This window comes from Oncorhynchus tshawytscha, linkage group LG08, assembly GCF_018296145.1.
Source record: "Oncorhynchus tshawytscha isolate Ot180627B linkage group LG08, Otsh_v2.0, whole genome shotgun sequence".
Taxonomy (NCBI): domain Eukaryota; kingdom Metazoa; phylum Chordata; class Actinopteri; order Salmoniformes; family Salmonidae; genus Oncorhynchus; species Oncorhynchus tshawytscha.
In genome coordinates, this window is record NC_056436.1 from 1,387,639 (window position 1) to 1,402,952 (window position 15,314).

The window sequence follows — 15,314 nt, forward strand, 5'->3', positions numbered from 1 at the left end:
GTACAGGGGGAGGGACAAGGTGACTCATGGTACAGGGGAGGGACAAGGTGACTCATGGTACAGGGGGACAAGGTGACTCATTGTACAGGGGGAGGGACAAGGTGACTCATGGTAAAGAGGGACAAGGTGACTCATGGTACAGAGGGAGGGACAAGGTGACTCATGGTACAGGGGGAGGGACAAGGTGACTCATGGTACAGGGGGAGGGACAAGGTGACTCATGGTACAGGAGGAGGGACAAGGTGACTCATGGTACAGGGGAGGGACAAGGTGACTCATGGTACAGAGGGAGGGACAAGGTGACTCATGGTACAGGGGGAGGGACAAGGTGACTCATGGTACAGAGGGACAAGGTGACTCATGGTACAGTGACAGGTAGGGAGGGACAAGGTGACTCATGGTACAGGGGGAGGGACAAGGTGACTCATGGTACAGGGGGAGGGACAAGGTGACTCATGGTACAGGGGGGGAGGGACAAGGTGACTCATGGTACAGGGGGAGGGACAAGGTGACTCATGGTACAGGGGAGGGACAAGGTGACTCATGGTACAGAGGGAGGGACAAGGTGACTCATGGTACAGAGGGACAAGGTGACTCATTGTACAGGGGAGGGACAAGGTGACTCATGGTACAGGGGGAGGGACAAGGTGACTCATGGTACAGGGGAGGGACAAGGTGACTCATGGTACAGGGGAGGGACAAGGTGACTCATGGTACAGGGGGAGGGACAAGGTGACTCATGGTACAGAGGGAGGGACAAGGTGACTCATGGTACAGGGGAGGGACAAGGTGACTCATGGTACAGGAGGAGGGACAAGGTGACTCATGGTACAGGAGGAGGGACAAGGTGACTCATGGTACAGGGGGAGGGACAAGGTGACTCATGGTACAGGGGAGGGACAAGGTGACTCATGGTAAAGAGGGACAAGGTGACTCATGGTACAGAGGGACAAGGTGACTCATGGTACAGAGGGACAAGGTGACTCATGGTACAGAGGGAGGGACAAGGTGACTCATGATACAGGGGGAGGGACATGGTGACTCATGGTACAGGGGAGGGACATGGTGACTCATGGTACAGGGGAGGGACAAGGTGACTCATGGTACAGGGGGAGGGACATGATGACTCATGGTACAGGGGGAGGGACAAGGTGACTCATGGTACGGGGGGGGTGGTGAGACTTGCTGCTGTAAAGATTGAGGAGTCTGAACACGGTGGCTCTTCTCTTTCAGCCATTCAAGGAGTAGAGACAGACAGACTGACGGAGCGAGACAGAGACGTCTTCATCATGATGCTGACGAGGTGATAAACTAACGCCCACCTCCTCCTGGAAGAGAGCTGCTGGGTGTTCCAGAAAGCAGGATTATTAAAGGAAAGGTCCCTCCATTTTTAATGTTATATTATTTTTTGTGCATCTCTGAGTGAGATCCTATCGATTCCCTGGGTCATTTCATGTGTATCTGAGTTATTGGCATTCAAGCAGGCAGACATTTGTCCGGTATGACGTAGTACTGTGGTAAAGTTTCTCTCAGTGGTACTGTGGTAAAGTCTCTCTCAGTAGTACTGTGGTAAAGTCTCTCTCAGTAGTACTGTGGTAAAGTCTCTCTCAGTATGACGTAGTACTGTGGTAAAGTCTCTCCCAGTAGTACTGTGGTAAAGTCTCTCTCAGTATGATGTAGTACTGTGGAAAAGTCTCTCTCAGTATGACGTAGTACTGTGGTAAAGTCTCTCTCAGTAGTACTGTGGTAAAGTCTCTCTCAGTAGTACTGTGGTAAAGTCGCTCTCAGTAGGACGTAGTACTGTGGTTAAGTCTCTCTCAGTATGACGTAGTACTGTGGTAAAGTCTCTCTCAGTAGGACGTAGTACTGTGGTAAAGTCTCTCTCAGTATGACGTAGTACTGTGGTAAAGTTTCTCTCAGTAGTACTGTGGTAAAGTCTCTCTCAGTAGTACTGTGGTAAAGTCTCTCTCATTAGTACTGTGGTAAAGTCTCTCTCAGTAGGACGTAATACTGTGGTTAAGTCTCTCTCAGTATGACGTAGTACTGTGGTAAAGTCTCTCTCAGTAGGACATAGTACTGTGGTAAAGTCTCTCTCAGTATGACGTAGTACGGTGGTAAAGTCTCTCTCAGTAGTACGGTGGTAAAGTCTCTCTCAGTAGTACTGTGGTAAAGTCTCTCTCAGTAGTACTGTGGTAAAGTCTCTCTCAGTAGTACTGTGGTAAAGTCTCTCTCAGTAGTACTGTGGTAAAGTCTCTCGCTCAGTATGACGTAGTACTGTTGTAAAGTCTCTCTCTCTCAGTATGACGTAGTACTGTGGTAAAGTCTCTCTCAGTAGTACTGTGGTAAAGTCTCTCTCAGTATGACGTAGTACTGTGGTATAGTCTCTCAGTAGTACTGTGGTATAGTCTCTCTCAGTAGTACTGTGGTAAAGTCTCTCTCAGTAGTACTGTGGTAAAGTCTCTCTCAGTAGTACTGTGGTAAAGTCTCTCTCAGTATGACGTAGTACTGTGGTATAGTCTCTCAGTAGTACTGTGGTATAGTCTCTCTCAGTAGTACTGTGGTAAAGTCTCTCTCAGTAGTACTGTGGTAAAGTCTCTCTCAGTATGACGTAGTACTGTGGTAAAGTCTCTCTCTCTCAGTATGACGTAGTACTGTGGTAAAGTCTCTCTCAGTAGTACTGTGGTAAAGTCTCTCTCAGTATGACGTAGTACTGTGGTAAAGTCTCTCTCAGTAGTACTGTGGTAAAGTCTCTCTCTCAGTATGACGTAGTACTGTGGTATAGTCTCTCAGTAGTACTGTGGTATAGTCTCTCTCAGTTGTACTGTGGTAAAGTCTCTCTCAGTAGTACTGTGGTAAAATCTCTCTCAGTAGTACTGTGGTAAAATCTCTCTCAGTATGACGTAGTACTGTGGTAAAGTCTCTCTCAGTAGTACTGTGGTATAGTCTCTCTCAGTAGTACTGTGGTAAAGTCTCTCTCTCAGTAGTACTGTGGTAAAGTCTCTCTCAGTAGTACTGTGGTAAAGTCTCTCTCTCAGTAGTACTGTGGTAAAGTCTCTCTCACTACACTGGAAGTTAATAGGAATATGAATTGTAGATCACTAAAACGTCTATCATACATGTCAGATTACAATACTGGCTGATGTCATCACTCAGGAGGATGTCTTCTCTCCAATGAGCCCTTGATCATATCTGGCTGATGTCATCACTCAAGAGGATGTCTTCTCTCCAATGAGCCGTTGATCATATCTGGCTGATGTCATCACTCAGGAGGATGTCTTCTCTCCAATGAGCCGTTGGTCATATTACTGAGATATTCCAACCTGGAGAGATGTGTCATTTAACAGAGGGTGTCAGCACATGTTTCCTATGTGTCTGCCTCTTTAGTCCAGGGTGCATTGCATGGTGCTGTTGTTATAGAAAGGAGATGGGGATCCAACGCATCAACGTATAACGCCCCACCCAGCTGACTGTCGACCAATCACGTTCACATTGTCATGCTGCATCACGCGGTTGCTAAGCTAATACTAAGTCAGTGTATACTGTACGTCGAGAAACATTTTTGCTAGCTAGCCACCCCATAGAGAGAGCATTGCATTGTGATTTTTGTAGTCGGATTTCCACAAAGATTTCCCATGTTGCTACCAACCTTATTATAACGCCAAAATTAAACATTTGTTCACTAAACAAATATTTGTGTTATTTAACACTGTATATGAAAGGAATGAGTGGATTTTATTCAGTTATTATCAGATAACTTCGATGAACAGGTAAATCTCTTGGTTTTCTGGCTGTCCCTATTTGACTTGTTTTATTGAATTCAGTTTGGTATCAGAACTCCTCTCTGCAGAAAGCTGAGTATCTTGGCTATTGATGTGTGCCTTAAAATCTTTAGTGTGACTTACCACAATATTTGTGTCCCCTGTATATTCCCCACCACCATGTTTTATTTGCTTATTTTTCTCCCCAATTGGTAGTTACAGTCCTGTCTCATCGCTGCAACTCCCGTATGGACTCGGGAGAGGCGAAGGTCGAGCGTCCTCTGAAACACAACCCAACCGCACTGCCCACTTAATCAGGAAGCACCAATGTGTCGGAGGAAACACCTGCCGACTGTTTTATCTATCTGTTATTTTACCACCTTCTCATTTGCAGCAACGACCTGGGGAATAGTTACAGGGAAGAGGAGGGGGGATGAATGAGACAATTGTAAACTGGGGATTATTAGGTGACCATGATGGTTTGAGGGACAAGTTGGGAATTTAGCCAGATAAGTGCCATGGGATCTTTAATGACCTCAGAGAGTCAGGACACACGTTTAACGTCCCATCCGAAAGATGACACCCTACACAGGGCAGTGTCCCCAATCACTGCCCTGGTGCATTGTTTAGACCAGAGGAAAGAGTGCCTCCTACTGGCCCTCCAACACCACTTCCAGCAGCATCTGGTCTCCCATCCAGGGACTGACCAGGACCAACCCTGCTTAGCTTCAGAAGCAAGCCAGCAGTGGTATGCAGGGTGGTATGCTGCTGGTTCAGGGTGGTATGCAGGGTGGTAGGCTTCTGGTTCAGGGTGGTATGCAGGGTGGTAGGCTTCTGGTTCAGGGTGGTATGCTGCTGGTAAGCTGTGTCAGCAGGCACTGCTCCCGGCCTGCCACAGGAGTCACTAGAGCACGATGGGACAGGGACATCCCTGCTGGCCAAACCCTCCCCTAACCCGTACGACGCTGGGCCAAATCCTCCCCTAACCCGGGCTAATTGTGCACTGCCCCATGGGTCTCCCGGTCGTGGCCGGCTGCGACAGAACCTGGATTTGAACCCAGAATCTCTAGTGGCACAGCTAGCGCTGCGATGCAGAGCCTTAGACCACTGCGCCACTCAGGAAGCCCCACTACAATGTTTGAGAGAGGTTGATATGGTAGAAATGGTGTTTTTATACTTAACAAATAGCATTTAGGGATTTCAAATATGTAATAGCACTGGAATTATCTAATTTATGGACACTTGGAAACGTCTCGTGAACACACCTGACACCACTTACTAAAACATCTGTCCATTTCTAGTTGTTAGGTCTAACAATCCCATGTTTCCTGATATTATTCACATGTTGTGGAAGCCATCTGATGTGTTTCCAGCTCTGGTCATCAATAATTAACTTATAACTTGTCAATGAAAGATGACTTTCATTGACAAAAAAAAAACTGTTATTTCATGTGTGTGCTTTGATCTAGTGTAGTCTGAACTATGTAACTCCTATCTATCTACTGATCATTTCCTCATCATCTCCCAGATGTCTTCTTTCCAAAATATACCAAATATGGGCATGTCAGAATCATGTAAGTACACATGAATAGCAGTTACTTTTGGGTATGTCTATTTAGGTGGAAATCACAATGTTGCCATTACATCTAAGAGGTTATTAAAAAAGATAAACTTGGGTATTGGATGTTGTTTTCGAGTCAATTATACCTTGCCAATTGTAAGTCTATATTTAAGAATACAAATTTGGACAATTACATAGCTGGCTAATTTAGTAATCCTGCTTTCTGGAACAAACCTCTGAGAAACTGGAGGTAAAGTCATTCTACTGTACAGTGTCATCTGGAATTATCTGTCAGGGACTGGGAGTGACTTATGAAATCGTCCAATCAGGAACCAGAGGGACAAGAAGCACCCGCCCCCAGAGCGAGAGGAGCAGACAGAATGTTAGTCTGTCATTTCTGTGTCGGTGCAGAAGATCATCAGAACACCCTATGACTGATTCTCTCTCTTTTTTAATCACACAACAAACCAATCAGAACACCCTCTGACTGATTCTCTCTCTTTTTTAATCACACAACAAACCAATCAGAACACCCTCTGACTGATTCTCTCTCTTTTTTAATCACACAACAAACCAATCAGAACACCCTATGACTGATTCTCTTTTTTAATCACACAACAAACCAATCAGAACACCCTATGACTGATTCTCTCTCTTTTTTAATCACACAACAAACCAATCAGAACACCCTCTGACTGATTCACTCTCTTTTTTAATCACACAACAAACCAATCAGAACAGGGCAAAAACAATAACTAGTGATGAAGACGGAGGCGTCCAGGACAAATTCAACTGTTTTTAACTTTTTCCTTCATAGTGTACTACTTCTGACCGGGCTAGGGTTTAGATCTTACCTAGTGCACTATAGTATGTAGGGTATAGGGAGCCATTTGGGATGCTTCCAAGACCCCAGCTTCTGGTTTAGTCTGTACTTGACTTGACTGCTAGACAAAATGATTAGGTTTTCCTGAAATCCTGGTTTGAGGATTTTGAGTTCCTTCTGATTCCAGGAATCTTCCAAACAGAAGTTCTGGAAAACTTGGGAATTTGGGGAAAATGACCAGAACTTTGCAACCCGTCTTTGACTCCAGTACTGGGTTCTGTGCTATGGGAAAGGGTTTTAAAAAGAGTCACTGATCACCACGTCCACCCAACCGCTGTCTCTCATCACTAGTATCAGTATAGTATCAATATTAAACATGATAACAAATATGGCTGACTCACAAATATGACCTGTGCTTTTTAAAGAAGCTCTCTGCTCTGTTTGTCCCATGTGGGGAGTGGTTCCCTGTGAGAGGTAGGCTGACACATGGGACATGGGAAATGTGAAAAGTCTCTCTAAGAGCCATCCATATGATCCGTCTTCCCCAGGATCTACACATGGCAAAACATCATATATATATATATATATATATATATTATTTTTGGTGTGGTGAAATCCACAAACGTAAAAAATATATTTAGTGTGTAATTCACCTTTTCTCTAAACATATTAAACAGTTCATTTCAATATCAACATTATCAGGGAATCACAGGTACAAGTCTCGGCCTAGTCCCAAAGGGCACTCTATTCCCTACGTAGTACACTACTTTAGACCAGAACTCTATGGGCCCTACACTATGTAGGGAATAGGGTGCCTTTTAGGACACAAACCATCTTCTTCATGTCACCCTGTAAAGGATGTCATATCAACAGAGATGTGCTATACCAGATGTCTGTATCTTAAACATGACTATACATTACTATACAGAACCAAACGGTTAATTGAAACGTTACTTAACAGCATGCTGCAGACATTCTCCTCTTATGTAGTTATGAACTATGACTTAGTGTGGTAACACAGTGGTTGAACTATGACTTAGTGTGGCTGGTAACACAGTGGTTGAACTATGACTTAGTGTGGTAACACAGTGGTTGAACTATGACTTTGTGGCTGGTAACACAGTGGTTGAACTATGACTTAGTGTGGCTGGTAACACAGTGATTGAACTATGACTTAGTGTGGCTGGTAACACAGTGGTTGAACTATGACTTAGTGTGGTAACACAGTGGTTGAACTATGACTTAGTGTGGCTGGTAACACAGTGGTTGAACTATGACTTAGTGTGGTAACACAGTGGTTGAACTATGACTTAGTGTGGCTGGTAACACAGTGGTTGAACTATGACTTAGTGTGGCTGGTAACACAGTGATTGAACTATGACTTAGTGTGGCTGGTAACACAGTGGTTGAACTATGTGTGGCTGGTAACACAGTGGTTGAACTATGACTTAGTGTGGTAACACAGTGGTTGAACTATGACTTAGTGTGGCTGGTAACACAGTGGTTGAACTATGACTTAGTGTGGTAACACAGTGGTTGAACTATGACTTAGTGTGGCTGGTAACACAGTGGTTGAACTATGACTTAGTGTGGCTGGTAACACAGTGGTTGAACTATGACTTAGTGTGGCTGGTAACACAGTGGTTGAACTATGACTTAGTGTGGCTGGTAACACAGTGATTGAACTATGACTTAGTGTGGCTGGTAACACAGTGGTTGAACTATGACTTAGTGTGGCTGGTAACACAGTGGTTGAACTATGACTTAGTGTGGCTGGTAACACAGTGGTTGAACTATGACTTAGTGTGGCTGGTAACACAGTGGTTGAACTATGACTTAGTGTGGCTGGTAACACAGGGTTGAACTATGACTTAGTGTGGCTGGTAACACAGTGGTTGAACTATGACTTATGTGTGGTAACACAGTGGTTGAACTATGACTTAGTGTGGCTGGTAACACAGTGGTTGAACTATGACTTAGTGTGGCTGGTAACACAGTGGTTGAACTATGACTTAGTGTGGCTGGTAACACAGTGGTTGAACTATGACTTAGTGTGGCTGGTAACACAGTGGTTGAACTATGACTTAGTGTGGCTGGTAACACAGTGGTTGAACTATGACTTAGTGTGATTGTGCTTGTGTTGAAGTAAAAAAGGAAAGAAAAGAGTGGTTGAAGACGGAGTTTAATAATGTGTCCCAAATGGAACCCTATTCCCTACATAGTACACTACTGTTGACCAGGGCCCTATTCCCTACATAGTACACTACTGTTGACCAGGGCCCTATTCCCTATATAGTACACTACTGTTGACCAGGGCCCTATTCCCTATATAGTGCACTACTGTCGACCAGAGCCCTATTCCCTACATAGTACACTACTGTTGACCAGGGCCCTATTCCCTATATAGTACACTACTGTTGACCAGGGCCCTATTCCCTATATAGTACACTACTGTTGACCAGGGCCCTATTCCCTATATAGTACACTACTGTTGACCAGGGCCCTATTCCCTATATAGAACACTACTGTTGACCAGGGCCCTATTCCCTATATAGTACACTACTGTTGACCAGGGCCCTATTCCCTATATAACATTAGTACACTATGTAGGGAAAAGTGTGCCATTTCAGACCCAGTCTAATTCTCTGATAATGTGCTGCTGTGACTATCAGGACAGTTGGTATTGGAGGAGGAGAGACTTCAGAACGTTTTAATATGTTACACGATGGAGGAATGTTGTGAATGTTTTGGAGCCGTCAGAACCCGGTCGGTCCGTTCGGACAGAGAGTTCAGCCGATCTGAGTGTTCCAGAGGAAACAGCTTCTCTTTCTGTCCTCTGTACACTTGTAAAACACCAACAACCGGTCCTGCACTGAAGCTTACATTACAGCCTACACATACTGTAGGAATAGGTAGTACTGTCTGTCTGTCTGTGTTTATATGGAGGGGTAGAATCTCGGGATCATAGAGGAAATGGGGATACCAGAATTCCTTCTGGCACATTAGTACCCTCTCTTCCTTTCCAGGGGCACTGTGAGGTCACCAAAAGAGATGAGGTGGTTCCACTGTGAGGTTACCAAAAGAGTTGCGGTGGTTCCTGTTACGATGTGCGCTGAGAGTCAGGAAGCAAGTACAGGGATGATTATTTAATAAATAAATGGATACAAAACAAGAAACACTAACAGCACACAGACATGAAACAGAAACAATGACACCTGGGAAGGAACCAAAGGGAGTGACATATATTGGACAGGTAATCAGGGAGGTGATGGAGTCCAGGCGAGTGTCAATAAGCGCTGGTGCACGTGACGATGGTGACAGGTGTGTGTAATAATCAGCAGTCTGGTGACCTAGAGGACAGACAGGGAGTATATGTGACAGTTCCCACTGTGAGGTCGCCAAAAGAGATGAGGTGGTTCCACTGTGAGGTCACCAAAAGAGATGAGGTGGTTCCACTGTGAGGTCACCAAAAGAGATGAGGTGGTTCCACTGTGAGGTCACCAAAATAGATGAGGTGGTTCCACTGTGAGGTCACCAAAAGAGATGAGGTGGTTCCACTGTGAGGTCACCAAAAGAGATGAGGTGGTTCCACTGTGAGGTCACCAAAATAGATGAGGGGTGGAAGGAGGAGAGAAGAGTAGTTTGGAGGAGGAAGGAGGAGAGATGAGTGGTTTGGAGGAGGAAGGAGGAGAGAAGAGTAGTTTGGAGGAGGAAGGAGGAGATATGAGTGGTTTGGAGGAGGAAGGAGGAGACATGAGTGGTTTGGAGGAGGAAGGAGGAGACATGAGTGGTTTGGAGGAGGAAGGAGGAGAGATGAGTGGTTTGGAGGAGGAAGGAGGAGAGATGAGTGGTTTGGAGGAGGAAGGAGGAGATATGAGTGGTTTGGAGGAGGAAGGAGGAGATATGAGTGGTTTGGAGGAGGAAGGAGGAGAGAAGAGTGGTTTGGAGGGTGGAGTAAGGAGGAGAGAAGAGTGGTTTGGAGGAGGAAGGAGGAGAGATGAGTGGTTTGGAGGAGGAAGGAGGGAGATGAGTGGTTTGGAGGAGGAAGGAGGAGAGAAGAGTAGTTTGGAGGAGGAAGGAGGAGATATGAGTGGTTTGGAGGAGGAAGGAGGAGACATGAGTGGTTTGGAGGAGGAAGGAGGAGACATGAGTGGTTTGGAGGAGTAAGGAGGAGAGAAGAGTGGTTTGGAGGAGGAAGGAGGAGAGAAGAGTGGTTTGGAGGAGGAAGGAGGAGAGAAGAGTGGTTTGGAGGAGGAAGGAGGAGAGAAGAGTGGTTTGGAGGAGGAAGGAGGAGAGAAGAGTGGTTTGGAGGATGAAGGAGGAGAGAAGAGTGGTTTGGAGGAGGAAGGAGGAGAGAAGAGTGGTTTGGAGGAGGAAGGAGGAGAGAAGAGTGGTTTGGAGGAGGAAGGAGGAGAGATGAGTGGTTTGGAGGAGGAAGGAGGAGAGATGAGTGGTTTGGAGGAGGAAGGAGGAAAGAAGAGTGGTTTGGAGGAGGAAGGAGGAGAGATGGATAATCCCTTCCTCTTCCTTTACACATTTTCTCTCTCTCTCTCTCTTCCCCCCCCCTAGGTAAGTCAGTCTGAAGTGTAGTCTATGGAGCCCCAGGGCTAGGTCAGGCCCAGACCAGGGTCTACTGGTATCCGAGCAGCAGGGAGAGGCCCAGTGGAAGGGTCCAGCCCACTGCAGACAGGAGGAGGGGAGGAGCTCCATGGTCCAACAGCCCGGGAGACAGCAGGGTGGAGTCTTCATCATCATCACCCCACAGTCTATCGTTTTCATTCACCTGCATGTGGAGACACAACCACTGTCAGGAAATAGCAGTTTTACATGTATTTCATTTATCTGGGGAAGAAGGGAAGGGATTTGTTTGATCAAAAAGACAGCACTACTCTGCAAGTTGTCCGGACGTCACCGGCTATTTCCTGTTGCTAATGCATTTACTGTACATGCCAGACTAAAGATAGACCCGTTGAGTCATATGTTTAGACTAAAGATAGACCCGTTGAGTCATATGTTTAGACTAAAGATAGACCCGTTGAGTCGTATGTTTAGACTAAAGATAGACCCATTGAGTCGTATGTTTAGACTAAAGATAGACCCGTTGAGTCATATGTTTAGACTAAAGATAGACCCGTTGAGTCGTATGTTTAGACTAAAGATAGACCCGTTGAGTCGTATGTTTAGACTAAAGATAGACCCGTTGAGTCATATGTTTAGACTAAAGATAGACCCGTTGAGTCGTATGTTTAGACTAAAGATAGACCCGTTGAGTCGTATGTTTAGACTAAAGATAGACCCGTTGAGTCGTATGTTTAGACTAAAGATAGACCCGTTGAGTCGTATGTTTAGTTGTTGCACATATGACTGGCTGCTTGCTGTGTACTGTCCTATTCCAGAAGCTATACTCTCAAGGCATCTGAGGCAATTTCCTGTTGGGAGTTGATAAACGGAAGGGCATGGCTTCAGATTGTGACTTCCAGGTGGTGTGTGGGGGTGACAGGCATGTAGGCTTCCTGGATACTGAATGGACTTAAATATTTCTACTCTGTATTTATTTTAACTTTATTCAACCTGGGAAAAATCCTTGAGGTGACAAAACTCTTTTGCGAGTAGGACCTGGCAAAAGCTCAACTACAAACAACTGAAGGACCAAACAGTGCTGGAGCTGTCTGGCCCAGATGGTCAACGCTGTAAGGTCAGAGGTCAGAAGCTGTAGAAAGTAAGCTGCCTCCCTCAGAGTACAAAGACAACACCTTTCTGCTTATTCGTAACGACACGTCTTCAGGTTATGGACTCGTTAGGCAGGTGTCAGGATGTTGACCTGTGGGTGAGGTTAATGACCCCCCCCCCGTAAATACCTTTCTCCCCTCTCTCTCTTGACTCTACTGAAGGACTCTTGTAAAAGCCTTTGTTAAACATAGAGAGTCTGGGAACATCAGAAGATGGGGAGAAAGGAACCATATTTCAGTAATCCAACCAGTGGAAAATATGAGTTGGTACTTAATGAATATGATGTCAGTTTCGGTTGTCATCTGAGACGTTATGACTGATGACAGGACGACATAAACCGTATCTGGGAAAGTCTACACATTATAGTTATCAGATTAACATGGAATTGTTGTGCAATTTCAATGTTTAAATATGAAACTATTTGAGAAAAGATTAAATGTAATTTTAGCTTCCAAATGAGAGAATTGGGTTTTCATTAGGTTAAAGCTCTGCTCACTGAATGGCCCCGCCCCTGTGAAGAGACATTGGTTATAAACTATGCAACGTCCTTCTCTCCCCTCCTCTATAAAGCCCTTGACGAAAATGTAACTTTGTGTTCCGAGGACAATGGTCTCCACGTTGAAAGGGCTCAGATAAGAACCTAACGAAATTAGCATCGAATTTCAATGTGAAGATGATGATCAACACGCCGAAAGGATATAGCATGAGCTTAAAGTATGGCAACTTGGTAAGGAACTCTTATTCTCTCCAGAAGTGATACCTCCTAGCCGTTGAGTTAGCAGCGGCCGCTGTAAACGTGGGCTAGGAAAGGACGGATGACGTATCCAGTCTACAACACAACGACGATACTACAACGTATCCAGTTTACCACCAGAGACACTCTTCAAAGGACAAGGAAGATCTCTGTTTGGCAACATGGCTTTCCATCTACAACCAACCCATTGAAGCGCAGCTCAGAGTAAATATTTCTTGCATTTTCCTTTTCCAAATGGGCAGTTATTTAGAATGCATAAGATTCTGTATTTACGATAGCATAGCTTCTCCCTTTGTTCTTCAGTCCTCCCGCACTTTCATTCAAGCCCAACCTCCATTCTGTGTGATTAGTTAGGTATTTAGTAAATAAATAATTAAATCAAAGTTTATATTGCTGATTCCACTTGTTAGCCAGGGTTCGTGAAGATAACCAAGAATTCTACGATGTTCAGATGAGACTGAAATAAAGTGACGATTAAATATTGACTGCTATTGATATAAAATATTTCTAGGTCTTTAAGAGTTTATTCGGAAGATAACAGCATACTAACATTCTTTCGTGGTGCCTCTAGTAAATTTACATTTACATGATTAGCTTATTCAGGTAATATTAATTACAGAAAATGATTTTATAGAATAGCATGTCATATCACTTAATCCGGCCAAAGACACGACACAGGCCTAGGACCCTAGACCGAGAGCACAGGCTTTTTATTAGTCTGATGAACTAGCTTTACAGCACACCTGATAAACACAGGACACCTGATAAACACAGGACACCTGATAAACACAGGATACCTGATAAACACAGGACACCTGATAAACACAGGACACCTGATAAACGCAGCACACCTGATAAATGCAGGACACCTGATAAACACAGCACACCTGATAAATGCAGGACACCTGATAAACACAGGACACCTGATAAATGCAGGACACCTGAGAAACACAGGACACCTGAGAAACGCAGGACACCTGATAAACACAGCACACCTGATAAATGCAGGACACCTGATAAACACAGGACACCTGATAAATGCAGGACACCTGAGAAACACAGGACACCTGATAAATGCAGGACACCTGATAAACGCAGGACACCTGATAAACACAGGACACCTGATAAACACATGACACCTGATAAATGCAGGACACCTGATAAACACATGACACCTGATAAACACATGACACCTGATAAATGCAGGACACCTGATAAACACATGACACCTGATAAATGCAGGACACCTGATAAATGCAGGACACCTGATAAATACAGGACACCTGATAAACACATGACACCTGATAAATGCAGGACACCTGATAAACGCAGGACACCTGATAAACGCATGACACCCGATAAACGCAGGACACCTGATAAAGGCAGGACACCTGATAAAGGCAGGACACCTGATAAACGCAGGACACCTGATAAACGCAGGACACCTGATAAACACATGACACCTGATAAATGCAGGACACCTGATAAATGCAGGACACCTGATGAATGCAGGACACCTGATAAATGCAGGACACCTGATAAATGCAGGACACCTGATTAATGCAGGACACCTGATAAATGCAGGACACCTGATAAACACATGACACCTGATAAACGCAGGACACCTGATAAAGGCAGGACACCTGATAAAGGCAGGACACCTGATAAACGCAGGACACCTGATAAATGCAGGACACCTGATGAATGCAGGACACCTGATGAATGCAGGACACCTGATGAATGCAGTACACCTGATGAATGCAGGACACCTGATGAATGCAGGACACCTGATAAACGCAGGACACCTGATAAATGCAGGCCACCTGATAAACGCAGGACACCTGATAAACGCAGGACACCTGATAAACGCAGGACACCTGATAAAGGAAGGACACCTGATGAACGCAGGACACCTGATAAATGCAGGACACCTGATAAATGCAGGACACCTGATGAATGCAGGACACCTGATGAATGCAGGACACCTGATAAACGCAGGACACCTGATAAATGCAGGACACCTGATAAATGCAGGACACCTGATAAACGCAGGACACCTGATAAACACATGACACCTGATAAATGCAGGACACCTGATAAACGCAGGACACCTGATGAATGCAGGACACCTGATAAACGCAGGACACCTGATAAAGGCAGGACACCTGATAAATGCAGGACACCTGATAAACGCAGGACACCTGATAAATGCAGGACACCTGATAAATGCAGGACACCTGATAAACGCAGGACACCTGATAAACGCAGGACACCTGATAAACGCAGGACACCTGATAAATGCAGGACACCTGATAAATGCAGGACACCTGATAAACGCAGGACACCTGATAAACGCAGGACACCTGATAAATGCAGGGCAGTTGATAAACAGGACACCTGATAAACGCAGGACAGCTGATAAATGCAGGACAGCTGATAAATGTAGGACACCTGATAAATGCAGGACACCTGATAAACGCAGGACACCTGATAAACGCAGGACACCTGATAAATGCAGGACACCTGATAAATGCAGGACACCTGAGAAACACAGGACACCTGATAAATGCAGGACACCTGATAAACACAGGACACCTGATAAATGCAGGACACCTGATAAACACAGGACACCTGATAAACACATGACACCTGATAAATGCAGGACACCTGATAAACGCATGACACCTG

The 15,314-nt window shown here is 45.1% G+C and overlaps 1 protein-coding gene across 1 annotated transcript in view; it reads right to left on the bottom strand.

Annotated features, from left to right (window-relative positions):
- Positions 1-10,631: 10,631 nt before the first annotated feature.
- Positions 10,632-15,314, bottom strand: part of gfra4a (GDNF family receptor alpha 4a) — a 389,412-nt gene continuing 384,729 nt past the window's right edge. The window contains exon 9 of the mRNA XM_042325051.1: positions 10,632-10,925. Within this exon, the coding sequence (XP_042180985.1) occupies positions 10,773-10,925 (153 nt within the window). The 3' untranslated portion in view covers positions 10,632-10,772. The remainder of the gene's footprint in view (positions 10,926-15,314) is intronic.